The sequence below is a fragment of the Echiichthys vipera genome, assembly GCF_963691815.1.
Source record: "Echiichthys vipera genome assembly, chromosome: 8".
Lineage (NCBI taxonomy): Eukaryota > Metazoa > Chordata > Actinopteri > Perciformes > Trachinidae > Echiichthys > Echiichthys vipera.
The window spans coordinates 19,836,015-19,863,976 of NC_139833.1; the positions used below are offsets into that span (position 1 = coordinate 19,836,015).

The 27,962-nt window shown below is 40.0% G+C and overlaps 1 protein-coding gene across 1 annotated transcript; it reads left to right on the forward strand.

Moving 5' to 3' along the window:
- Positions 1-347: 347 nt before the first annotated feature.
- Positions 348-27,719, forward strand: cep162 (centrosomal protein 162). The gene is made up of 29 exons (XM_083918515.1): positions 348-410; positions 1,281-1,374; positions 2,520-2,637; positions 9,443-9,565; positions 9,926-10,100; positions 11,310-11,389; positions 11,474-11,544; positions 12,179-12,209; positions 12,920-12,994; positions 13,829-14,035; positions 14,253-14,334; positions 15,416-15,686; positions 16,212-16,434; positions 16,834-17,000; positions 17,275-17,409; positions 18,269-18,400; positions 21,854-21,966; positions 22,103-22,202; positions 22,286-22,412; positions 22,540-22,703; positions 23,664-23,768; positions 23,882-24,121; positions 24,505-24,732; positions 24,950-25,250; positions 25,429-25,561; positions 25,649-25,790; positions 25,878-25,976; positions 26,885-27,019; positions 27,348-27,719. Coding segments are annotated over exons 1-29 (4,086 nt in total). The 5' UTR covers positions 348-408; the 3' UTR covers positions 27,561-27,719.
- The last annotated feature ends 243 nt before the right edge of the window (positions 27,720-27,962 follow it).

Below are 27,962 nucleotides of genomic sequence, written 5' to 3' on the forward strand. Positions count from 1 at the left end.
ATATCATATATCATAATCATATCTAATCATTGTCATTCATTTGGGTTCTGGTGGTCATTGTATCCTAAATAAAATGTAAAATGTAATCATTGATCAATGGCATGGTGAACACAATTCAGGGTGAATAAAGTATTTTTTGCACAGGCTACCGCTGTGCAGAGCATCCACATACTTTTGTCTCGAGGCGTCAGCCTCGCTCAATGATCCCTTCAGTTCATTGGTTATCATTTCTTATGACGCATTTCTTTCCAGCCAATCAGATTGGCTTTGTTACCCGGGTGGTGTTGCGGGAACTATGGAACTGACAGTGAAATCAACAAACGAAGGAGGCTGACGGTTCAACAAGTGTTCAGTTCAGAGAGACATGTCGAGTCTTTTATGTGAGTTCTGTCGACGCAGGACCGATACATGTAAGTTACGTGAAGGTGTAGTGCGTATTCTGCCTGATGTGGGAAAAGTTAGCTGACTTTTCTGGCCAGCTAATATTACTAGCTAATGAGATAAACTACTTAGCTCCTGTTAGCTTAGCTGTGTCAGTACACCAGAAGTAAGGCATCGCATACTTCAAAATAAAATAAGAGCGCGTTGATTTATTATTGAACTAGCAGACGATCTTGGGCACTGATTTTGTTTTGACAGTTTTGACACGGAACTGCTACTGAAAAGCATTTTTATACCAGTGCATTGCGGGATTCTTGGAGAACTGGACGTTATCCAAAGCAGGTGCCCATTGGTGTTTCTGCATGCTTATTAAGGAAACGACTTCTTGAAGAAGACACTTAAATATAACTGAGCCTTATTAATGTCATTGATTACCCCTGCTTTGACAAGTCTCACTAGGCGCGTTCCATCCGGTTTTTATAGACATTAACAATTTGCGGCCAAGAAGGTTTTTGCGCTTGTGTGAGGTGGAAACATTGGTGTATTGCTAAAAGCAAAATGCGACGAAATGCAATGGAAAAAGTCTTGGTAATTTGGAAAATTCCAGGAAAAGTAAATGTGAAAACGTTCGATGGGAATTAAAAGGATTTAATGGAAAGTAACGGGAATTAAATGGAAATATAAGGGTAGAGTGATGAGAGAATGCACTGTTCGTGCAGAGAGTTGTAATTAAACTTCATTCCTATTTATTGGGAGGCTGGCAAATCATCTGCACCTGTGATGGAAGAGTGTGCTGCTGAATGCTTAAAATATGTAATAACATTTGTTTTAAAATTTACTTCACACATGAGGCATGATTTCCCCCCAAAATTATTTCTGACTTTCTGTCGGTTGTCTAGGATCTCATTGGCTGATGGAGTGGACAGTATCACGATGTCTCACAGACTGACCAAGGAGGAGCTGGATGAACAGTTTGAGCTGTTTTTGAAGGAGGTAATCTAACATAGCCGCATTTCACTTTTGTTACCTTTTTAGAACTGTACACTAAAGTCACGGTTTGGTACGTACCTCGGTTTTGAAGTCACGGTACGGTACGGGATGTTACGGTTCATAGTAAAGGGGGAAAATGAAAAAAACTGCTTGGTTGTCAGAATGGACATGAGTTTAATTAGTAAACAATTAAACACAACAGTAAACAGTTTTTAGTATGAACAGCTGTCAGTATGAAACATAAAAATAAAACGTATAACAAATATTTAAAAAACTGCTGCAATTCTCTAATAAATAAAATACTTCTTAAATAAGCATTAACTTAGGTTATGGCATTTGCCTGTTCTGAATTCCCAGGTAGGGGTTTTTGAAATAGTGGCAGGAGCTGGGTTTGCACAGCTTTGTTTTTTTCACAGCAACAGTGATAGTAACACCTGGGTTGTGCCTTTTTAAATGCCTGTGCATGTTCATAATTAACCTGGAATCTGAAGTTATCCCACACTTGGGATTTGAATGACTGGGGGATGTCTGCAGGCTCCGGTTTCATGCGGTCCGCGCTCTGTTCGCTAGCCTTCCATCCACGCATGCTGCCTGCTTTGCTACTCTAACCGAATCTCACTCGCTGACTGCTACTGGGGGGGAACTGTGACTTCAAGCTTTAAGTTACGCACTGCAAATCAAGACTGTACATTGTGCATATTAATGATATATTTACGGGCCGCGGTCCACCTCTGTACCCGTCCAGAAGTGCCGGTACGAATACATGTATCGTTACACCCCGACTAAACTGTAGATCTGTTTGCATTTCCACTGCGGACAGTACTCTTTTATGTTGAAGGGTTGTTACAGGATGCTAATTACAGTGATTTTAGAAGGCTGTACCTGACACACATTAAATCTCTATATGCATGTGCTGCTGTGGTCTCTTTGTTAATCTGACAGCATTCACATAGTATATTTCTAGGTCTGACCTAAACAACTTCATAGGCACAAATAGGCTAGCCTGGAATAAGTGACCCTGAGAGGATGCTAAATACTGTATTTAATGTGCTGTAAGCCTGAGAGAAGAATGATTGTCTTACTCATGGTTTAATATACACGGTCTTATCCGAATGGCAATCTCTGAATTAAACTTGATTTCCTGTCAGTCCGTTTCAGATGACTCTGACAAGCAGCCCATTGCTAAGAGCAGTCAGAAATCAGCCCAGAAACCAACCGTGTCTTGGTGGCAGGGTGACGAACACAGCGGTGGAGGAACAGGCAGAGGTAAATGTAAGGAGAGGATTCTCCATGATAAAACACCCATCACAATGGACACGGTAGCCTTTGTTAGCCTGGGACTTTTCAGAATTCTGTTAGTGTTTAAGCTCTGCACTCCAAGGACAAAAGTGAGAGGATTTGGTCATATTTTGTGGGATATTAAAACTGCAATTATCAGCTGGCAGTAATCAAATTCCCATAAAATTTAGTCCATAGTGGAAAAACAAATAAAGCCACTGGCTCACTTGGGAATATCTTAAAAAGAGAGCACTACAGTATATACATTATGTAAAGTTGGTATGGAGACATAAAGTCAACCACAGTTTATTATTTCAATATGGATGAAAGTCAGGTTGAAATGGTGTGGCAACTTTTCAGGTTTTGACTTACACTAAGATAACAGCATTTGTTGTTGTTATTGTTAGAACTGAAACCATTAGTCATTGTATAGATTTGCTGCTTTCTCTTATTTGAGAATCAAAATCTAGTTTATTTCCAAGTAGGTCTTTATAAACAAGGAATTTGTTTTGGTGCATAGCATAAACAAAGTATGACAAAATGAAATTATCAATAAAAGCAAGTAATACAAAATCAAGAGACATAAATATAGAACAGAAGAGAATTACAATTAAAATCTGAAAAAAATATTCAAAAAAACGTTTACAATATATCTGAATTAAAATGAAGGACTTGTGCAGTCTTTAGAAATGGTGATTAAGTGCAGAAATCTGCAAAACTTGTCCAAGGAATGTGCAAGGGTTCACAGTATGAACTATAAAAAGAATCTAGCTACAGTCTCAAAGAAGTTAATATAACGTGAAGTGTCTATGGGGTGGGATAAGAGTCCATTTCAATGGGGGTCCTGCTTCTTGTTGATGAAGCTAGCTGCAGATGGGAAGGAACTTATTTTGGGGTGTGAGGTTTTGGTCCTGATGGACTGCAGGCTCCTTCCAGAGAGGAGTGTTTCATAGAGTTTGTGTCCGGTTTGGGAGGGATTGGCACAGTCTTTCCTGTCCGCCTCAGGGTCCTTGAGGGACGGCAGATTGACAGAACCTTCTCCGTTGAGCAAATGATAGGCTGCAGTCTGCCCTTGTCTTCGGCAGTGACAGCAGCCTTAGAAGTGCACTATAATTGTCTTTGGCAGGCTGGACATCTTAAGCTGCCGCAGGAAATACATCCTCTCCGATTTGATAGTGAAATGAATATATTTGACATTTGGACTGTTTAAATAAAAGCATTAGCTTTGAGGGTTCAAAAATATGTAATGCACATTTTCCACAATTTTACTGATATTTTGTAGGGCAAACGATTGAGTAAAAACATTTCTTTCTCTTCAGTAATGACAATAACTGTTTTTAAAAAAAGTTTTAAAATGATCTTTGGGTTATGGTATTAAATACAGCCTCACATAGCCACTTGCTATGCTTTGTTTTTTTTGTTCATCCTCTGCTCTACGCCCCACTCATCAAATTTGAGAATCTCTCTCTATCTAACTTATATTCTTCTACTTTAACTTTTGACTCATCTCTCCTTGACTCATGTCCCTCAGGCATGATTGTTTCTAAATGCTTTTTCACTATTTAATTTCTTTCTGCTTCTCTTCTTTCTCTGAACTATCCTTTTTTGTGTTCACTGAGAAGTGAAACACACGTATCCACCATGCTCGTTTCTGGAGTGTGCAGAATACAGAGTTATTTGACTAAAGTCCTTAAAGGTTAATCTAAAATTTAGATTACTGGTAACCTCCTTTATAAAATCAATATGAGACTCATTTAGATTCGAAATTAGTCTTCGGGAAGTGTTACCCTTTGTGAGATATTGTAATACAGACAATATGTTTTAACATTTAGTCAAAACATCTCTCACTGCTAATACTGTATGATACAGTGCATCCTCACAGCGTTTCACTTTTTCCACATTTTATTACGTTACAGCCTTATTGCAAATTGTATTAAATTAATCTCTCTCAAAATCCTACACATAATGCCCCATTATGACCACGTGAAAAAAGTTTTCTTGAGGGTTTTGAAAATTTATTAAAATTAAAAAAACAGAGAAAACACATTTACGTAAGTATTCACAGCCTTTACCATGAAGATCAGAATTGAGCTCAGGTGCATCCTGTTTCCACTGATCATCCTTGAGATGTTTCTACAGCTTAAATGGAGTCCACCTGTGGTAAATCCAGTTGATTGGACATGATTTGGAAAGGCACACACCTGTCTATATAAGGTCCCACAGTTGACTGCATGTCAGAGCGCAAACACCAAGCATGAAGTCAAAGGAATTGTCTGTAGACCTCAGAGACAAAATTGTCTCGAGGTACAAATTTGGGGAAGGATACAGAAAAATATCTGCTGCTTTGAATGTCCCAATGAGCACAGTGGCCTCCATCATTCATAAATGGAAGAAGTTTGGAACCACCAGGACTCTTCCTAGAGCTGGCTGGCCGTCTAAATTGAGCAATCGGGGGAGAAACGAGTTGGTCTGGGAAGTGACCAAGAACCCAATGGTCACTCTGTCAGAGCTCCAGCGTTCCTCCGTGGAGAGAGGAGAACCTTGCAGAAGGACAACCATCTCTGCAGCAATCCACCAATCAGGCCTGTATGGGCAGAGTGGCCAGGCGAAAGCCACTCCTTAGTAAAAGGCACAAGGCAGCCCGTCTGGAATTTGCCAAAAGGCACCTGAAGGACTCTCAGACCATGAGAAACAAAATGATCTGGTCTGATGAGACAAAGATTTAACTCTTTGGTGTGAATGCCAGGCGTCATGTTTGGAGGAAACCAGCCACTGCTCATCACAAGGCCAATACCATCCCTACAGTCGAGCATGGTGGTGGCAGCATCATGCTATGGGGATGTTTTTCAGCAGCAGGAACTGGCAGACTAGTAAGGATAGAGGGAAAAATGAATGCAGCAATGTACAGAGACATCCTGGATGAAAACCTGCTCCAGAGTGCTCTAGACCTCAGACTAGGGCGACGGTTCATTTTTCAGCAGGACAACGACCCCAAGCACACAGCCAAGATCTCAAAGGAGGGGCTTCAGGACCACTCTGTGAATGTCCTGGAGTGGCCCAGCCAGAGCCCAGACTTGAATCCGATTGAACATCTCTGGAGAGATCTGAAAATGGCTGTGCACAGACGTCTCCCATCCAACCTGATAGAGCTTGAGAGGTACTACAAAGAAGAATGGGCAAAACTGCCTAAAGGGAGGTGTGCTAAGCTTGTGGCATCATATTCAAAAAGACTTGAGGCTGTAGGGGCTGCCAAAGGTGGTTCTACAAAGTATTAAGCAAAGGCTGTGAATACTTATTTAAATATGATTTCTTTGTTTTTTAATTTTAATACATTTTCAAAACTCTCAAGAAAACTTTTTTCACGTGGTCATAATGGGGCATTATGTGTAGAATTTTGAGGACAGAGATAAATTTAATACAATTTGGAATAAGCTTGTGGCGTAATAATATGTGGAAAAAGTGAAACGCTGTGAATACTTTCCGGATGCCCTGTACATCAAAATGACTTCAACAATGTGGAATTTTGCAGAAATCCGGGTGTACATCTCACAGCTTTATATTAGTCTGTTAATTATCTCTTTATTTGAAAGACTTTCCTTTTCTGTTTTTTTCCATTTTCCCTAGCAGAAACCGGCAAAAGCAGATTTATCAAAGCTAAAAAGTCTCAGCCTGAGAACAACTATGGTGAGAGCATAATGCTGTTTAATGTCCCTCGAGAGCTTAGAGTTCTTTTAGACTTTATCAAATTTACTGTTCCACATAAACATGTGTACTTGTGAAAACATTGTGCATCCACAGTTGCGTTTCAAGGTTGTTTCTCTAACAGTTACTTAGTCTCAGCTGGTTAAAACCCTGTTCAATCCCCTCCTGCTTTGTGATGACCTATACTGGGTTTTAATTCCGAAGATAAATTTAGGATTTAGTTTTTTTCACTTGTTTCTGTTTCTAGACAATCTGTACTTATTATTACATATTACATGCATTGTCTGACAAATCAGCATTAGCTTGCATTTTGTCTTCTTACAAACTATGATGCATTTACTGTATTGATCTATCGATCTATTGATCTATATAGATATATATATTAATTCCCATCCTATTTTTTATCTCTACGTGAAACCAAGAATCTCATCTTTATCTCATGGTGATGTGTAACCAGTTCCTGTTAGTTCAGTGTCTGTGGTTCCTGTATCAAAGGCCACAACCTGGAATGTGGGATGTTGGCCCTAAAAAGGGGTCAGAGCTAAGTAGGTGCCATGCACAACCTACACTAAATTAGCCAGTTGTCCGTTCTTGTCCTCCTTGAGTCTTGAATGCCGCTCTCCAACCTAGAACCTAGGACTAGAGTTCTCTGTGAAAGGTGAAGAATTGAAGTCCATATTTTCTACACACCATTGTTTTTACACTAGCAACAAATGAGGTGGCAATAGAATCCCCTTGTAGTCTGAAGTGAAATCAACAGTGAGACTTGTGGCTATGGCCTGTGTAAAAATGCTAAATATTGACTTTTTTCTTTTTTAAATTGGACAACACTTGATTGTAAAAACACAATTGATTGCAGGAAATTTAAATTTTGATGGCCAGTGTGAATTAAAACAATGCCTTGTGTAGTTTAGATAAATAAATAAATAATAAACAATAAAATAGCTATAACAGATTAATTTCAACAGTGTATCATTATTATTTACCCTATTTTTCTTTTTGCTGTCTAAAGTCAGCGTGGAGCCCTTTTATAAGCCGGTCCCCAAACCCCGCTGCAAAGCTCTTGATAAACCCGTTCAATTGGACAAGACCCAAACTGTGGAAAGACACAGAACTCCATCTGATGGCTCACACTCTGACAGTCTGAGCAGTCCCACTCATGAAAACCTCCAGAGTGTGTCCGGAGAGAGGAGCCCTGATGAGACACTCTCTGATGATACTCTACCAGCCAGCACTGATAGTCATTCCCAGGGGGGCAGTGAAGACGGTAACTTCAACTCAAACCTTCTGGTAGTATCGCTTTAGTCCCTAAACAGTAGAGTGGTAGATGTCTCTAGCACCACTAGTTCTCTTATGTTTCAGTCATCTCTATCCAGCATTTAGTTTGTATTTTGTATGTTAAAAGTTCTAGTTTTGCTGCCTGCCACGTTGACAATTAGTCTTCAGGTCTGTTTGCTTACTGATAGGGCTGGGAGACGATCTGATCATGGCAAGTTATTTTAATTTTTTGCTGAAGTTCTTAACAAAATCATTACAAAAAATTAGAAAAATAGGCTTTAAAGTTAAATTCCGGTGTAAAATCATCCCAGGCTCTTTTTAGGCAAATACACTCAACAAACCAGCCTTTGAGACTATATTATTTGTGTATGAACTACCAACTGAGAAACCACTAATACTGCTCCAAGTAACACCCAACCTCTCCAGTAGCATGATGAGCGTCCTTACACATTAACCGAAGCATCAACGTAGTTCGTGAACACAGAGTTTAGTAGAAGAGTGTTTTGAAAGATTTACCTAGTGGCCCCGGTACCAGCTTCTCCTCGTAGTAAAGACCATTCAAGTCGTTTACCTAATGCAATCCAAAAGGAAGGAGTCCATTGATGATTTATTCCAACAAAGCACGTAAACGTTTTGGTTTGTGGCAGTTTGGTGAAATATAAGTTAATAATAGATGGTAAAAGGTTTGAAAAATTCCCACACAGCTTTCCTTGCAGCACTGAAACATTACCCAAGAAATCAGGGGGTGGGGGCTTGTGTTGCTGGAAGAGCTACAGGTAGCTTTAACTCACCGTGGGTACTGTGAGCCCATCGGCACCGAAGAAGAATGTTTAGGAGGAGCTGGTACCGGGGGCCAGTAGGTAAGTCTCTCAAAACACTGTGTTCACTGACTACGTTGTTTGTGCTTAGGTTAATGTGTAAAGGACTCTTATCATGCTACTGCCGAGGTTTGGTGTTATTTGGAGCAGTATTGGTGGTTAAAATAATGCGTAATGCGTTCAACTTGCTGCCCCGAGCTAATCCGTGTTAGCCGCATTTGGCTGTTAGCAACTGTCCCGGATTTCTCCATTAGTAGTTCATACATGAGAAAAATATTGTCTCGAAAGCTTATTTCACGAGTGTATTTGCCTAAAAAGAGCCTGGGATGATTTTACACCGGAATTTCACTTTAACATGTGGTTCTTTCATAAAGACTATTTATCAAATTAACGGAAAACATGCTATATTGTGATATACATCATTATTAAAAATGGAAAATATATCCTATATCGTGATAAAAGAAATGTAACCATAAAATATCATAACACCTGAACAGTTAGTGGTGGCATTGTATATTTGTGGGTGATACATTTTTAAGCATGGCATCTTTAACCTGGCACTTTAAGCTTACATTTTTAAATACGTTAGGCTTTGTAAACGCCAAAACAGAAATGACATAAATTCACTTATATAAAAACACCGTGGAAGAATGCATGCATATCAATAGACAGTGGGTGGCAGTATTGGGCCATGAGTAGCAGAGCACTGTATCCTCTAGGAGTTGAATTTGTTATCAATCTCAGTGTAAAAGAAACAGAAAGGAGAGGAAGGATATTAGTTTTGAGAAAATATCCTAACACACACTCTATTCACACACTGTTTTGCTTATATTGACCTTTTCCAGGCATCAAGGCTCGAGTCAGATTCATCCAGGGTCATCACAATCAGTACCCACCTGCAGCTCATACCAGATTGTTAAGGTCAACTGATGTGGCGTGACCAGCTTTCATTAAAAAAAGGTTCACTTGTGATTTTCTGTGACATTTTTCTCCAGGACTGCTGGAATCTGGGAAGACTTTCAGGAAGTCTTTAAGGAAGTCTATTCGGGAGGAGGATGAGCATCCAGGAGATGCTGGTTTGAAGGAAAACAGGCTGGAAGACAGTATTGAGCTAGAAGGTGAGTCTAGGACAACAGAGATGAACAGAGTAAGAAGTATGGGGACAAAGCACCGATTGAATAGTAGTTTCTTTGACTATATTTCATAATGTAATTAAAACAACACTATTTGCATGGCTTTTCTAGACAGACAAAACTGAGACTAACACCCCCCGTAATAGTTTGTAACTCTTGTTATTCTTTATCTACTTCTATTTGGGCAACAAGCATGCTCTACGATTAAGAACTTGGAGCTACAACTTGAGCTACAATTTTTTTCAGCCTATATTTGTTGACATTTTAGTAACATGAAATTGGTAACATGAAAAATATGCCATACTTCTAATCCTTTCCTTGTGTGCTCTCTTAATGTGTGTGCAGACTCAATGTTACCGGTTGTGAACACGACCAATATTGGCTTGGACACTATAGAGGAAGAAGAGGAGAAGGCCAGATTCTTTGCACAACTAGAGGCAGGGGCTTTATCTACTATTGACTACTCCCAGCTGAACAAAGAGCTGGACTCAACAAGTTCTACCGTCGGTACTATCCTCAAGTATGTAAACAGCCATGCTGTAATATTACACACACCAGGCACTGCAAAAGTAGTCTGAACAGATTGATCATGAAGGTGAACCACCACACTCGATGCTCCTTTTTAGAGAAAATAACACACAATCAAAGATGTTTTGGTGCCAGCCCATTTTTGTTTCCAAGACGTGTTTAACGAAGAAACTAAGTTGCTTGTTAAGGTTCTGCTAGTTAAGGTTAGATTACTCCTCGTGTTTTTCACTCTTGCTTCCTCACATTCCACCAGTGTTTTGCTGTTTCTTCCACATTGTTGCTTTCACAATGTACAGTACTTGGTTGGGCTTCATGCAAGAACATTCTCTTTGTTCTTTACCCTGCTGGCTCCCTAGTAAATAAGTCCATGTAATGTCCGCTTGAGCCAGTGTGTGAGCAGGAAGGTAATTGTCTGGTGAATTTGCGTCGAGAGAGTGGGTGATGTTTCTGTCATGTGGGTTGCACAACCCCTTGACCCCTTGTCAGTGTATAGCCATACTATGACAGAAAGAAAGAGTGAATGGTTTGACATGAATATAAATTACAAAAAAATGTTGTTAAATCAAAGCAGTTCATAATTTAGATTTGAACCGGTTAAGGGGATTAAACAGTGATGGAGATGGATGAGATCATACAGACCGAACAACACATATTCCATAACCAAGTATACATACAAACATCATCATCTACTGTACGTAGTGATGTTTACTGTATGTTGTTGCTACAGTGTAGAAAAGGGTGCCGCAGATGGACCCTGCTGCCCCGGGGACTGCCGGAGCACCAACTGCAAGTCAAAGGCAGCAACGTCCAGATTCCTTCCAAAATAATCCAAACAGTCCACTCGCCATTTTTTTAAGGAACGCTACCTGTTCACACAGAGTGGACACTGACCTCTGGACAAGGGTCACACGATTTTCCTGCAGAATATTCTTGTCTGGTACTAAAAACACCTTCAATTTGGTTGGTGATAAATATTTTACTACCCTCTTCCCTCTGTGATACTAACTCTGTCTGAATGGTGCTTCGAGGTAATGTTTCAGTTAGTTCATTATCCCTTGACAGATGTGCCAAAAGTTAACCTTGATCTGTGGAATTGCATACTAACAGGCCTCAAGCTCTCCAGTACAGTGTCTTTGCTGCTGCTCTGCCCTTGAAGATCAAAGTTGTGACTGTTATCTAATGGTGAATATGCACTCTCTAGGAAGGCTAAAGAAGCAGTGGAGCAGAGTCATGATGATCAAAGGAATGCCAGAGTCACAGAGACTGTCAGAAAGTCTCCAGGTAAGAAAATGAAACCCCCTTTCTTGCTCTGTTTTCTTTATCTCTCTGTTTCTGTGCATCTCAATCAGAAACTTTCTCTCTCAGCCTTTACAGAATCTCCACATTACAGTGAAGATTTTGAGGAAGAGGAGAATGGAAAAGAGTCACTGGAGGAGGTTTGTAGAAATGTATCTTCTCAGTTATAGTGTGCTGACACCAAAGGAGGGCTGAGGTGTCAACTGAAAAATGTGTTGTTTATTAGGGGAGTGGCTGATAAGGATATAACCTGGCATATACACGGAAATAACAACAACCTCAAAGCCACATAAATGAAAACCTAATCTATGGGTTTATTTGCTAAGGAAATATGCAAAGATGAGCTGCCTTACTGCCTCCAGAAACAAATAGTTTACAAGCTCAGTTTGCTTTGTATTCAGTTCTACTCTGCCCAGATATATATTTTTTCATTCTCACATGGAATAAGCTCTGTTAGCCAAATTGACACATAGTACTGTTCAGTAAAGTTGAGAAGACCCCTTTGTGAAGTTGAAACACATCAACAACACATGTATATGTAAATCTGTCAGGCAAGCGGAGGTTGGTAAAACCAGGTTAACATGAGAGAAGTCATTATTTGGACTGCAACATGCTTGATATTTGGCTGTATGGTTTCAGAGCTAAAAACAGGGTCAATACAATTTGTGATGACATTACTGAGGCTCCATATTGTGAGCTTTATCTTTGTTATTGAAATATCACAAACTGACATTTTGCTACATTCAGTAATCCATGCTATCATCTCTTTTTCAGAAGTCTAAATTGTCTCCAATTCTTGCCAAAGGTAAGGGAAAAAGACACAAAAGACATTTCACTAAGGTGATGGGTGGTCGAGTTTGATGAGACAAACAAGCCGTACACCAGCACTTATACCGTTAAATAATGACGCACTCTAGTGGAAACCATGTCAATACCAATAATGACCTCACTACCAACAACCTATACTGTATGTGCGTATAATCCCATAAACATATCTCAAATCTTCAAGTTATTAATTTTCGTGTGCACAATAGTTATAGAGTAGCAGTTGTTGGGAATGAACATCTTAAAATTCTCAGTCATCATGCCTGGTTTCAGGCATAGAACAGTTATAAATTGATAAAATACATAACTCAGTACATTGTACACATTTTCTCACAGACAACTTTTCAGGCTCACAAGTTGTTTTCTTTTAACCCCTGTAGATCTTAGGCTCCTCCAATAATGCTCTTTAAATATGATCTTAAGTTGTTGTTGAAAGTACAGACTGCCTACTGTATCAGTGTATAAGTATAGCAGTAGTCTTTACTGCCTCTGTTAACTAGGACTCACTTTCCTGACGAAAAATCTATGTTCACAGTTTATGGAATGTAATTAATATTTTCCATAATGATGCATTATTTTACCCAGTCGCAACCCATCCACTGTTAATCAGAATGTTAGTCAATTAACTGCAGTGGCCGTAGATATACTGTAACTGCAGTCTGCTCCCCTCTAACTTGACTTTTGTTTCAGTTTCTCTCCATGATTCCCTGGATGAAACGGGTGGAGAAGACAGAACAAAGGGCACAGCTGGGTCGGTAGACAGAGGTAACACAAACCCATACAGTCAACTAACTAAGAGAAGACTATTATCCAGTAGCATAAAACCAATGAAGTACCAGACAATATAATGCAATCTTGAAGTAAAACACGATACCTGGTATGTCTGCATACATATCATAAAACGACATGGTCTACTAAGAATTATATTTGTACACTACAAAAGATATTTGTTAATTGAACTATACTGGTGTTGCCATGAGTGGCTGTTGTAGGAAAACAAGTTGAATATGATGTCAGTGAACATTAACTTATTTGCTATTACAAATTAGTAATATATAAATGTTACTTAAAGGACGCAAGCTTGAATTAGAAGGGCACTTGGAGAGTTCAGACCTCTGCCAATTTTGCAATGTTACTGAAAGTGAAAGAATAATTGGTCTATCAGTGCTGCGATTCAGATCTGTTCAGAAATTGAAGTGGTTCTTCCTTGGCCCATGCTTCACCCTTCCTATTAATTTTTCCATCATCCTGCTGAAAAATAGACAAACAAAGAGAACTGAAGATATAACTGCCTTGGAGGAGGTTATAAAGAGGCCTCAATCTTGCTCCCCATGTACAAGTATTCAGATTTTTTACACAACAAATATTATTCCATAGATCATTCAGTCTTGCTCAGGACTTCATCAAAATTGTCTGTTTGCTCCTCCAAACAGCAAACTGTTGATGGGGCATTTTTTCTCTCTCACAATTAATCATTAAACTTCCTTTCTCACCAGAAAAATCCAAGAGGAAATTTGTTTTCCCAGTGAATATGTGTTTTATCTTGTATTTTTTATTTTTTTTGGGACACAGAGTACACTACATCTGTTTTCTGTGCAGGCCAGTCGTATGTGCAGAGCGGAGGCTCAGAGATGGAGGCTCTTCATGAGGCCTACAGACAGATCCATGTTGTGGAGGATTCAGACGACCAGAATGACCATTATTCATCTCTGGATGGGAGGGGGAGCATTAATAGACCTGTGTCTCCATCTTCTCCTCCTCAACATGCCAGACAGTCTCTTCAGCCTGCTTCTACCAATGAATCAGGTCAGAACCCATCATGCTGTAAACTGTGTTTGGGGGGGTGGATGGTGGACTCCATTTGTCTGTCTGTGTAATTCAGTGGTCTAACTGGGGGAATGATGCATCTACAATCTGCATCCTAGTTAAGGGGCTAAAGAAAAAGTCATCAGCCACTGTGACATACTGTATGCTCATGACAGGACTGAAGTATGCTGAATAATTATTGTGTTTGTGTATCTAGAGCTACCAACTGCAGAAGAGTTGATGAAACCCATCCGGCCAGAGAAGGACCATATCAGGGGCTTCTCCCTCCAGCCTGCCAGGTTAAGACTGTAAAATCTTACTTGAAATTATCCCAAATGAAGATAATTATTTTTGATTGTTCACTGGTTGGTCTCACCGTCACATGCAATGTCTCAGACTTCTGGATTCTGACAAATTTCCGGACTTTATACATGTCACAACTGATATCTACTGTAGCATTGCTGAATAGCCTTAGTTATTTATTAAAGATTCCCTCCAATGAAAATCTAATTTTTAGTCTTGTATGTATATATTTTTTGTATATGCTACAAGACATATAATGAGCAGTCACTCCATGGCTGAGCATTACTGCCTTGAAACTGCAGTGTTTCATTGACAGTCCCTAAATTCTGGATTCAGACAGCATGGTTTCATACATCACATACCTAAGGAACCAGTCCTGTCAACTTGTGGCTGGGGCATTCCCTAGCATAACAGTGGTGGTGGGCGGGGCCCATGGCCAGATCAAGAATATTTTAATGAAGGAGAAGAGTAGATATGCTTCCAGTCCATTTTCAGACTTTGTTTTCCTTCTAACTGTTTTTGATGGGAAACCATGTTAAACAAAATATTCATCATAGAAAAGTAGTTTTACGTACTTTATAACATGTCTGGAGGAGGACTTTAAACTTTAATTGTAACGTAGAGTTTTACATTTTTTAACATGGGTGCCCTTTGTGTGCAGTACAATTTAAATTAGAAGTTCAAATCAATCAAATAAAGATCATTTAAAAAAAAAAACCTGTTGTGTAAAACTTAATGGCACAAGTATTCGTGGTAGTTCATGTATATAAACATCAATATAATCCAGTACAGGATTACAGGAACAAGACAAACGTGAATTTGTGAGTTACTTAACATGCAATTAACAACAATATTATAATTTGCATGCAGTCCAAGGTATTTTTGTAAGATGACAGCTGTTCAACCTAAGATTTAACCAAGGAATATCGAACACTGTTCCATAAACATCAGACACAAATCTGATTTGTGCGTTTGTTGACTTCCAAACCTGGATTTAATTCACACCAAGTGACAACAGTAACACAAATTGTTTTTCAAAAGTTTTTGTGGTTTTCTCACCACATTTTCTGATTACAGTGCTGTAGGACTTGACCAAGAAAAGACATCCCACATATTGGAAGCAACTTTCCCAGATGTGACTTCTCCAGAGTCACAACTCAAGCAACTAGGAAAGGCTGACCCTGTCCCAGGGAAAAAGGGAGCCGGGGGATTGAGTAGCCACCCGTCCAGCTCCCAAGACCCTCCCAACATGACATGGAGCATTAGACAGGAAGTAGAGAAGCTGATGCAGGATCAGAACACATATTCTTCTTACACCTCTCTGGCTAACAAAGCTAAGAAACAACAGGTGGGAAAATCACATGTTGTTAATGAAACATAGTGTGCTGTTTTTCTCCTTAGATACATTCCATGTTTCAGGACAGCCTAATCAAACATTTGAAACAGAAGTGTGATACTGTAGTTGTGTTTGGACTATGCTATATTGCAAAATGTATATCTGCCCTATTACTTTTCTACATGGGTTAATGTATAAAAGGACCAGAGATTATAATGGATTAACATTTTATTCAGAACCAGCCTATTTAGATAAATTTACAGATTATATAAAAATGTATTTTTTTGTTTATTGGGATAATCAAATTTGAAGTGCATGAGCAGAGATAGGTTATCTGATGTAATGATGTTGCCTAAAAATCCAAAGCTTTGGCATTTTTGAGCATCACAAGATAAACCTAATATTTCACAAAAACAAGTGTGGTGACAGCTTTTATAAACCAGAAAACACCTCCATCACCCTGTCAAGAAAATTATTTTGTTTAATGTTTTCAATATGCTATTCTGTAAACATAAGATTTATGGACATTTTCCCCAGGCCTCCACTATTTCTCATTCCTCTACATCTTCAGTGAGGAAAGCCACCCTGGCTTCTGTGAGAGGCAGGAGAGTGGAGGGGAGAACAGCAGTGACTTCCAGGTCATCAGGGCAGAGTAGAGCTGCTGCTGCTGCCAAAACCCAGTCTTTGGTATCCCGTCCTCTGCAGAATCCACGAGAAAAAGCCAAATTCACTATGAGCCAAGAAAAAGACAACCACACAGGTTATTAGTGGCACTCACACAAAATGTCAAGTAATTAAACTGCTCAGGCAATTTAAGATACGAGTGTGTATGTCTCTGTTGATACTGCTGTATATTGTACCATGATAGAGATGGTACATGACGTATAAACATTTGTACTCCCGATACTCCCGTCACTACGAACATATTCTCTTTGCTCTTGAATCTACCCAAAGTTTTCTCTCCTATTCATGCTATCAGTTATCTTTGGAAACTGCTTTACAAACTTGAATCTGTCTAGTTTCTAAATCCCGTTGTGTCCTCATAATGCAGGGTCATGGTGTGGAGGTGTGGAATGAATGAGTCATGTTTGGAGCTTTGTCTGATATGCCTGTGTTTGATATAAAGGTCCTGAATACCTTTTTATGTTTGTTTGATTAGCAGAGTCAGGTCTGAAGGTGAGCAGTGAGCTGGTGGCATCTGTTCAGTCCTTAGTGACTGTCCTCCAACAGCAGATAGACACCAACAGTCACCAGGATGCCACAGACACACAGGAAGTCAGAGGTCTTCAAGAAACCAGACTCACACATCATCTTCCAAATCACAATGTAGGAAAATACTTTGTGATCCATAGGTTTATTAAAGTGATCCAGAATACTTTTTTAGATCTAGCACTAGAGACATTTAGCTAGAAGTTAGTTAAGAAGAGAAACAGCAGACATGAAAGGCTGGGAAGTTACGGCATAGCACGCACTGAAGCGTGATAAAAACAGTAAAACTTTTCTTCCATGACCAATTGTCCTCTACAAACTCTATTATGTCAGCTTTGATTCTCCACAGGCCATCATGCATCTGATGTCACTTTTGATGTCTGACTTGCAGAGGGAGGAGGGCAGCTCTCTGGTGGAAGAGCTGAGAGTCCAGCTGGCTCAGAAAGAGAGGGAGCTGCAGATGATGAAGGAAGGCACAGAAGAGGTCAACTCACTCAGAAAGCAGAACTACCTGTTGCAAAGCAAGGTGCACAAAACACACTTGCAACAAAACATTTTTTCCTTGCCATTTGTGTTGCTCGTTTATTTCTGAAATTGGTTGGCTGTAGAGTTTTTGGTTGAAATACTACCTGTTTTACAGTTAAAAGCACAATGATGGTCAAGAGATGTTATAAGAGTTGAAAGAGCAACAATTGGTTAAGGTTAGAATTAGACTCAGTACCAGGTTTTTGTATGATAAAGTATACATTTGGATTTGCCAAAAAAACACCTCGCCTTACACTCATTTATTGTAAATCCGTTACATAATGTTCCAATAAGTTCATAACAATATATAAGTTTCAGGTTGAGAAACAAGAAAGGCATCTCAAAATGTTATAATTAGAGACCTGCCAATGTATTGTTACTATTGGTTGCACAACATAACAAGCAGGAGTTTGAGTGAGTCAATGAGTGATGCCAGCAGAGCTGCTCTAGGTTCAGAAAGGGTCACTTTGCACCCATTTCTAGCTGTTTTCTATGTACCCCATGCCTCTGAAGAGCCGTGGTATGTTGAAAACACAGTGTTTTGTTCATGCTGTACATGACAGGAGTTTATCAAAATGCTGTCCAAAGTCTCCTGTCTCAACAGTTACACACCAACACAAACAATCTGCTGGGTATTATTCAAAGACTGCAGGACAAAATAAAGGAGTAAAGAAAAGCTGTGTTTAACTGTCTAAAATCTGCCCAAATCTAAACCTCCCTAATTATTTGAATGTAGGCTTAGTGTGTGTAGTGTGTATTAGAATAATAAAAAAAAAAGGTTTGGACACCTGTAGTAGCAACAATGATACATCAATAAGTAAGTAGTAAATAAGCTGTTTTGTTTTTTTTACTCTCCCCAGCTGCGAAATGCAGAAGAAGCAAGTCAGATGAAAAGATGGGCCGAGCCCACTGACTCTGCTTCGGGGGAGAAGCTCCAACAGATAGCTAAAGAAATAGAAGAGCAGGAGACACTCATAAAAGGTTATCAGCAGGTTTGTTTCCCTGAACACTTAACTCTTAATGTGATTGTCTTCACTGTCACTTTGTGTGGTGTTCTCTCTGATCTTCATTTAAAGTGTTGGGGAGCCGGTATGCAGATTAAAAATCCTTTTCACCACAGCCATGGTTCACAGTGTGTTTCCAGCTGTAGCAACATCTGGATTTCAATGTGCACACCATCAAACTCAGTTGGCATTGAGAAATTGGTTAGAGGTCATGTCCTTTTTGGTGAGAGAGCCTGGGGTAATAGCATGAAATCGTGACTGCAGGTATCAAATTCACCAAGGAGAAAAAAACACGCCTGCCTCAGAGTAGCACTTGACGGTTATTTATGAATCTTTCTATCCTGACTTTCAGCAAAGAGAGGGAATAAGTTACTCCAGAAAGAGACTGTGATGTTACTGTTTTATGACACACATCTGCAAAGTAGAAATTCATATGATGTTTAGTTCTCGGACAAATGGAAATGTGGAAAATTGCACAGGTTCCAAAGGATCCTTAAAAAGTCTTAAAAGGCATTGAATTCATTCATCTAAAAAACAAGAACTTAATTATTATTAAAATGTCGTAAATCAAACTTTCAAAAGTCTTATTAATTCAAAAACATGGGAAGTAGGGAATTTTGCGGGGGGGGGGGGGTTTCCGGATGTAATTGGTTTCACATTTTAAAATAATTGGTAACGTTTATTTTTTTAAATAGTTTAGCGAATGCCTCTAACTGTAACATCCTGATAGCGGAATCAATGAAACAGCAACGTGGTTGCGGCCCAGGATACGCAGAGCAGATGCAACTGTTGTTTTTATAGTACTGACAGTTATACCACAAAAAAAGTGAGAGAGAATTTACTAGGTGCACCTGAATACACCATGAATTTATGTGAGACACCTAAATGCACCATGAAGTCCTGTTTATCTACCATTTATTTGTTTGTATAACTCAAGGCAAAATGTTACAACACCAGTCACTTCAGAAGCAAGAGGATTTTCCAGTTCTGTGGTTTCTCTGTCATTTCCGACTCCATCAGTGGCCATTGTGTCTCGGAAGAGTGCTGCTGCAGGCTACTGATAAGCTAACGTTAAGCTACATTGTGTCTTTAGCTGCATGCTTCTGCCTATGCTGTGTCGTCTGTGCATTGGTGTTTATTTCTTTGGACGTGCGCATGTATGCTGGAATGGAGAGAGGAAAAAATACTGGGAGAATTCTCAATACTGCTTTTGATTTAGATAATTGAAAGCCTTTCGGTCCACAGAGATTTCGGTCGATTTTTGATTTAGAATATAAATAAATATATAAATGTGACACCCCTATATTTTATACTGTATGTGTAAAGGCAAATGCCGTGGGTAACTTACCAATGTAACTTAAATATGTACTGTATATGCTATATGATGACAGAAATAATGAAAACTAATACTATGGATACAAGTGTGCCTAGGTAGGTGCCTAAGTAAACTAATTGTAGCCTTTATCTTCATTGAAAGAGCCTTATCCTTTCTTCCACTGTCCAATTCAACTTTCAACTACACCACTTTAATTTTCCCTACATGTAAGAGAAAGTGGATATTCAGTGGTTATTATTTTAGTCTTAAGAAATGCACCATAGCAATATGAACATATCTCAAATTGTGTAGCCCCATTATTATTTAAAATAATGAATAAAAAAAGAAAAAGCACTCAAATTAATTAGGTTTTGCCTGTTGTAATTGAGATGAGATATCCTTCACTATGCCTCTGTTCTGACTGAGGTGAGGACCCTCATTTTGCACATTATGAGTCACATAAACCGTATCAGATTTACTACTGTGCAAACCGTCGCTTGTGACAGAATCATCAGTGTTGCACAGCTGCTTTTCCGGGGTTCTGGGGTTGTCAGGACATCCGTTTCTCAGAAGAGATAATGTGTTCTCGGAATCTCTCACAAAGTCGGCCTGAAAAATGATTCTGTTTTTGTTAAACAAGGCTTAATGTCATTAAGTGATTACAAGGACTGATTGACTACTTTGAGATGCTTGATAAATAAGGGCCCACCCAGACTGATACACCACTGCACTGGTGGCAGCACGTTGCTACATATAACGTGAGAAGATGAAATCAATCTATGATGTTCAGTTTTCACAATCATTCTATCCTCCCTCTCGAAGATTGTGAAGGTTAACAGTAGGGCTGTGTCCAAAATCACTACCAACTTTGGCACCACATCACTTCTAGAAGGTGTAAACCTCGCCAGCTGCCTCTCTATCAGCTCTTGTTACATTCATGCAAATATATACCTGATATCAAAAATAATTGTCAAGTTATACTTTTTTGTCTTCAGTCTAGCATTGCCTGCACTCTAACTGACTTCCATGGAGGAGGGGGATTTGATTTCCATAATCAATCACAAGAGGCGGTTATGGCACAAGTCACTCATCAGGATAGGGAAATCAACTCACTAGGCTCCTGTCAACTGCTAATCCAGATGGTCAGAGTTTTCACATTTAAACATCAGAGTAAACACAGATGAAACGGTGGCGAGGATGGCTATCAGCTATGATCCCAACTACATGGACAAGCAGGATCTGGGTTTCCAGCGAGATGTTGACAGCTATGGTCACTTTTCACATTTTGCCATGGTTCCCATGGCCCCTTGACACCCTTAAAAGTTATGTGCATTGAAGGCGGGAAGGACTTAAAAGTTTCCGAAAACAGACAAAAATAACCATGGATTATTGGAAGTTCTTTGATTTATATATTTTAAAGAATAGAACTTGATGTTCATTTCTTTAAGTTAGTAGGCGTGGGAACCCTGCTTGGCCGGATCCTGGAGTGTCAGATAGCACCATTCGACCAGGTGGCACTTTTTCTGTGTGCTGATCTATGGACACATTCTGCTTTTTGATGAATCATTTAGGAGCATGATGGGAACTGATGGGATCATTTCACTAGGATTGTACCTTGTACAATTTAAAAATGAACTGATCGATTGATTGATGTACCTAACTTAATCCCATAATGCACTTCATTTAATTGATGCAGAAATCACAGTAAGGCTGATGCAGTGACAATGATGAGTCCAAAATCTCAATGTTCTGCTCACTACAGAGTAAACTTAAGTGTCTGTTATATAGGGAGTAGTGAACGAGGGAGGGATTTCACTCACAGCCTAGAATTATTTTGTTGCGTACCTGGAATGTGTTTCTGTATATGCACTTACATACTACAGTCTGACTGGCCAAAGCAGTGCGTTGGCAGAGAATTAATATTTCTGAAGCCATCCACGTCTGTACCTCCAATGTTGCCAGCTCAGTAGTCTTAATTAATTTAATCTTAAAAAGAATGAGGGGGCTGCCACCAAAAACATGTCTCAATTACATGATGTGTAGTTTATTTATTTTTTTTTTTTTTTCCCTTTTTTGTCTTGTGTTTTGAATATTTGTGCTGCAGTAAAACTGAAAGTGTTTTACAGGAGAACGAGAAGCTGTATTTGGAGATGAAGGCTCAGCAGGTTAAGAATAAAGCCAACGAAGAGGCCATGTTTAATGAAAACCAGAGGCTGCTGAGTGAGCTGGCTTTCACAAGGTGGGTACACTAAAGGTGTTTCTATCAGAGCTGTGACAGATTTGTGAATGCATGCTTGCTTGTCTGTCTTTCTGATCTTTCAGAAAATGTGTTGTTAATGTTGCTTATAGTCTCTATGGCATTTCTCCATCTTCAGGGAGCAGCTGAATAAAACCTCAAGGACTGTGGGAAATGTGTGCTTGATGAATCACACTCAACGCATTACAGACTTGTTAGCTCAAATTAATACATTTCAGGTAAGTACCACGATAACTGAAACACTGTTTCTTAAGTAGTGTTTCAGCCTGCTCAGTTACCATAGAGATGTTTCTGTGTGCAGAGGAATGAAGCCAAGCTGTCTGAGGACCTTCACAGACTGAAGCAAGAAAGGCAGGCTCTGGATGTAGACCTGCAGCTAATGAAAAAAGAGAGGGACCTAGCTAAAGCTCAGGCCATGTCTGCTTCAGGTAAAACTGGATTCATTAAAGTGTTAGTGGTCAAATTTAAATCCAAAGACCACTGAAATCTCTGAATGACTTCTGACTACTAATATTTGGTTTCACTGACAATGTTTATCTTTTCTGATTGTTCAAGGTGACAAGACTTTTGAGATGCGTGTATTGGAGGACAAGCACAGAGATGAAGTTGCAGCCCTGAAGAAGAAGCTGCAGTGGTTCGCTGAGAACCAGGAGCTGCTGGACAGAGATGCTGGCAGACTGAAGGCTGCTACAGCTGAGATACACCAACTCAAAGAGCAGGTGATGCTCATTAACCTTCCCAGTTGTTCACAACCACCTGTCCAACCACAGCTTTGGAGGCAGAACCATAGCCACCGTGACATCACCAATTGGTTTATGAACTAGTGTTTCAAAGGCCAGAAATTTATCATTTGGCTTTCTCCATTTTGGTATTTTGGAGAAGAGGGTGTAGCGGTCCCCCACAGCTACACCAAGTTATGCTTCAGTGGTGCAGCGCTAAGCTAAACACTAAAGAGGGAAACTTTTACTTATGTTCAACCAGCTGATGCTAGTCATCTCTCACCTCTGATGAAATGAAAAACACTGATGTACACAGTGCCGTGGATATGTATTGCAAGCCTTTATTCTGATTGACAGGTCACTGTTGCCCTGCCTAAAAGCATACTCTTCTTCATAGTCTGTTTTAAACTAAATGGGACCTTAATTTACTAAATTAACATCATGCAGTATTAAAGAAGACTTAAAACTAGCGATTGAGACATAAACCTATAAAGATTTTTACTAAATCAAGTGAGAAGTAGAGTAATTTCCTTGTATACAATGGGACTTCTTTTTGGAGACAGTGGAGTCGCCCGCTGCTGGACATTAAAACGAATGCAGGCACTTCTGCAGTGGCTTCACTTTCCAGGCCCGCAAACTACATATTTTAATCGATCTTATCCATGCTTACAGCTTAATAGCAACCATGACAGACAATCTTAAACATTAAAACATATCCTGGAAATGTATAAAACAATGTGCATTTCCCATTTGTAGTTTTTGTGAAAGAGCAGAACACTAATGTTGAGCGTGTCTGTCATGTGTGGGCATCACCTTCAGAGGCTGCAGTTTCTAAAGGAACTGAGTTCCTGCAGTATCAGCTATGATGCAGAAAGTGTGCTGAAAGCCAGTTAAAGTTCAACTGTTGTGTGCTGTTGTTGTTGTTAACTGTGTTGGAATTGACAGTTGTCTCCATTTCAGGTGGAAAAACTGAAAATGGATGTGACCAAAAGAAGCAGTGAGCAGCAGAGAAAGACCAAAGAGAAAGCAATGGAGACTAAGAGGATGCAGGACCTTGAGCGACAGGTTTCTCACACGAAAACAACCAAGCTTACTCATCAAACTTGTTACACTCTCTGTTTTCCACCTCCAGCTTATATCTCTTCAATATTTATCTTGAGTATTTCTCTCTTTATGAGGTAAGGGAGCTGGAGCAAATACTCAGACGAAGAGACCCAAACTCCCTTCCTGCTCTGATCTACGCTGCAGCCACAGCTGGATCAAGTCAAGAGGATATGGCTGCCAAGACGTCCCCACCCAGAAGGATCAATGCCCTGCTGGAGCGCAGGATTCAGCGTCTGGAGGCTGAGCTAGAGAGTCACGATGAGGAGGCTAAGCGCTGCCTGCGGGCCATGGAACAACAGTTTCACAGAATCAAGGTACAACTAAAGTCAATATGGCTTTTTGTCAATAATGTAATAACTGTATGATGTAGTAACCTCTAGGTGTTCCGTAGTAACACTGAGTTTATCGGTTTAACAGTTCCTTACATCACAGTGAAGAAAGGCTGTCAGTGTTTCTTGTATAAACATCTGCAATAATGCATTTGTATTTGGCTTAAACAAGTAATTGCTAAAGTCGATCACTAGTGCCTGAGTTGTGTTAGGTTGTAAAAGGAGATAGGATCACAGGACTTTGCATCAAAACTGCATCAAAGTCTTGAATGTAAAATAATATATATGATTTTCAAATTGATTTAAGAAAATGACAAAGTAGAAATGCTTATGAAAACATGACATTTCAACATGTGCGCACCATTCAGCTCCGCTATGAGCAGCAGATCTCCGAGCTGGAGCAGCAGCTGGAGCAAAAACAGCAGCTGGAAGCAGCAAACTCAGCAGGTGGGACCGAGCCATGGATGTCACAGGTTCAAACACTGGAGGAAGAGCTGCAGCGTGCGAAGGAAAGCCATCAGGAGAAAGAAAAATCCCTCCAGGACCAGATTGAGTCTCTTCAGCTGCAGCTCAAACCGAATGCTGGAGCTACCCAGGTTATTAGCATATTAGCACAAGTTGGTCTGTGGTGATGTGTCAATGAAAGGTGTATTCATTAAACACAAATGGAGTGATGCTTGCGAGTCAATTCAGGCAGTCAACTCAAGTCACGATGGGATTCTCTGCTCTGGACATTTGACATATTGGACTCTCTGTCTGTATGTGAATAGGCAAAACCAAGGACAGAAAATAAAATCATACCTGCCTTTCCAGGTACAACCAAGTCCAGGCCGTCACCAGCGTCAAGACGACTCAGCGTTTGGCACCCGGATAGAGCGGCTGAAGACAGACCTCGCCTCCAAGACTAGGACCATTCAGGAGCTGCACCGCACTGTGGACAGAGTGCAGAAGGAGAGGAGGAACATGCTGTCTGTCCCCAACCCACGACCAGAAACAAAACGACAGCCAGGCCCAACCAAAACACACTCCTCTACTGCAGGAGAGACATGTGGAGGGGAAGAAACTTTTCCAGCTGCTCATTATGATAAGACCTACCAACCCACTGTCTTTACAGGTATAAATGTGGATGTTTTGTTTCCTTTGCATGCTGAGATTAATATTAGTATATGTTTTATATGCCCTGTTTTCAAAAAAGAAAGCAGAACAACAAAATAACTGTCTTAAGTAAAGGGCAATTGATCAAGCAATGCATTTGGACACTCCAATTTATTATTGATGCATCTTTTTTACAGGCAGTCATATCTCAGAGGTTCTGCAGGAGAACGAGGCTCTGAAGCAGCGCCTAGAGCTATTGGAGCTGCAGAGTGAGCAGGAGAGGGAGGCATTAAAAGCTGTTGCTGTACAAGCAAAGGAGGAGCTGAGCAGGTCTGTATCAATCAGCGTGAACACTACCTGACATTTCCTGCAGAGCACACATGCGCGCTAACAGCTGAATTGAATGTAATCTGTTAGGCTAAAGGAGCACTCTGCAGAGCAGCTGTCCTCCATGAAAGTAGAGCAACTCAGGGTGTTAGACCAGCTGCGTGCCACCCATGCCCTAGAACACTCGTCCTCAAAGGTTGCTGAACTGGCCAATAAGCTTAACGCTCAGGAGGTACTGGCTCACTTAACTACACATTGTAATGTCAACAGGAAGTCCTGAAAATGATCCTGATGCTTTATCCTTCACATTTACCTGCAGATAACGGTGAAACATTTGCAAGAGCAGCTGAGAGAAGTGCAGGGAGCTAAAGATGCACTGGTAATATCCAGGACCCGAGAGGACGCTCTGCAGAAGCAGGTGGCGGTTACGTTCAGTTCTGATAGTTATCCTTGTCTCTTTCATGCATTTTTTTTTTTTGTAAAAAAGATTGTAAAAAATCTACATAAAACCTCATTGGAATGCTTGCTTTCCAGAAACACATTGATGGAAAAAACACAAATGATTAAATGAAGACCCTCCATGATTTATTTATTACTTTTTTGTATTATTTTTTTTGCATATTGTGTATCTTGTGGATTTTTTTAAATATTTTTTTTTATTATTGATTTTGTAAGAAGCAAATAAAAAAACTGCATCCCACCTTTACCTCAGTGGGGACCAAATGCCCCCCCCCCCCATACCTTCCACAAGACCTGCAAATAGTTAAGTCAGCATTTTCACAACATTGAAATCATACGCACACTGACCTAGGTCATACAATATTTCTTGATGGCACAAATACACAAAAAGCATGCAACATATGAAGGACAGGCAAAATAAAATGTGAGGGGAGCTTGCCGGACCCCCAATACACTATGGGACACATGCAAAAATGGGTGCCTGAGCTGCAATGCAGGAATGACAGAAATGCCATTGAATGGTGAAATGATATACAGATATATTTTTGTCCAAGATAAAAGTTATTTTGTTTAATAGTTTTTCTTGATATTTTAACATAAAAGGAGCTGTACTGTGGTTGGGGTGGGTTGGCTGGGATTGCCTCTACAGGGTTCTCACCAAGGCACTCACTTGCACTAACATGCACCTGTGTCTGGACCGTCTATCAAGACAAACAGAAACTCAGATTACAACACACATAGTGACTTCATTTTCTGCTCAGGACGCCATTACTCCACTTTATCTTTACAAAGCAAATAATAGTTTGCTGCTAATTTTATATTTAGAATGTTGAGTAGAGCCTCTTTAACTCGCTGCTTTGTATTTAGTTGACCAGACTGCTGCAGGAGCTGAAGGAAGCTAAAGAAGCTCAGAGCCCAGAGGTGAAACACCTTTGTGGCCTGGAGAGGAAGATCCTCAACATGGAGCTTAGACACCAACACAGAGAGAAAGAGCTGCAGCAGGTACAAATAATGGCATCATTTACTGTTTATATAAACTTTTACTGGCCCCAGGCCACCAGCCTTTACTGTTTAACCCTGTGATTGCTTGCTGCTTGGAGCGTTATCAAGAACCGCTCATCCGATCAAATTCATGCTGCGCTACCTTGGCTCCTTGGCAATACACCTGCCAGGTTTGAAGAAGATCAGATGAACAGTTCTTGAGATATGCAGTTATTCATGAGAAAAAAGCTCCACTGAAGTTCCTGTCGTGAAGACACTGGAGAATATACTAAAGACATAGGCTAACGTCAATAACCCCCCATCCCCATCCCTCTCCCTCTCCCTGCAGGTGATCGGTGCATCGTGGCAGACGTTAGATGCTGAGCAGCAGTCAGAGGCAGAGAGCTGGAAGCGTCTGGCTCAGGTCAAGAGCAGAGAGTTAGAGGCTTTCCGTCTGGAGCTGGACTCCATCCTGGACATCCTGAGACATCTCCAAAGACAGGGAGTGGTCCTCCCCACTTCTGACCCCTCCATCACAGCCCCCGTCACTCAGAGGAGTTAATGCACACGCAAGGATAGACTGATGCCTTTTTGTGAAGGCTAATGCTGATAATTGTGTATTGAAGCTAAAGATGGACAACATAAGAAACAGTCAATGTCTCGGCATAAGAATGAGTTCAGGTGAAGGACTTTATTAAGGACCATTTAAAGCCAGTATAATATTAGTCTGTATCACACATATCTGAGATAGACATAGCTCACTGGTCCATATCAGCAATTGATATTGTTAACACATACAAACAGAAATAAAGATAAAAATATTCAGAGCCTTTGAGTGTCTAAACTAAAAAACATTATACTTATAATGTCCTTATTTTCGGGTATATTTTGCAACTGCAACTGGTTTCCATTTAAATTATTGTAACTTATTTAAGATGTAGTCAAAATAAATGTTTTTCTGATA

Excerpts from the sequence above, each read along its gene's own strand:
- cep162 (XM_083918515.1), top strand. Across the intron at positions 11,545-12,178 it reads GAAAAGAGTCACTGGAGGAG|AAGTCTAAATTGTCTCCAAT; the intron begins GTTTGTAGAAAT and ends TCTCTTTTTCAG. Across the intron at positions 24,733-24,949 it reads CGAATGCTGGAGCTACCCAG|GTACAACCAAGTCCAGGCCG; the intron begins GTTATTAGCATA and ends CTGCCTTTCCAG.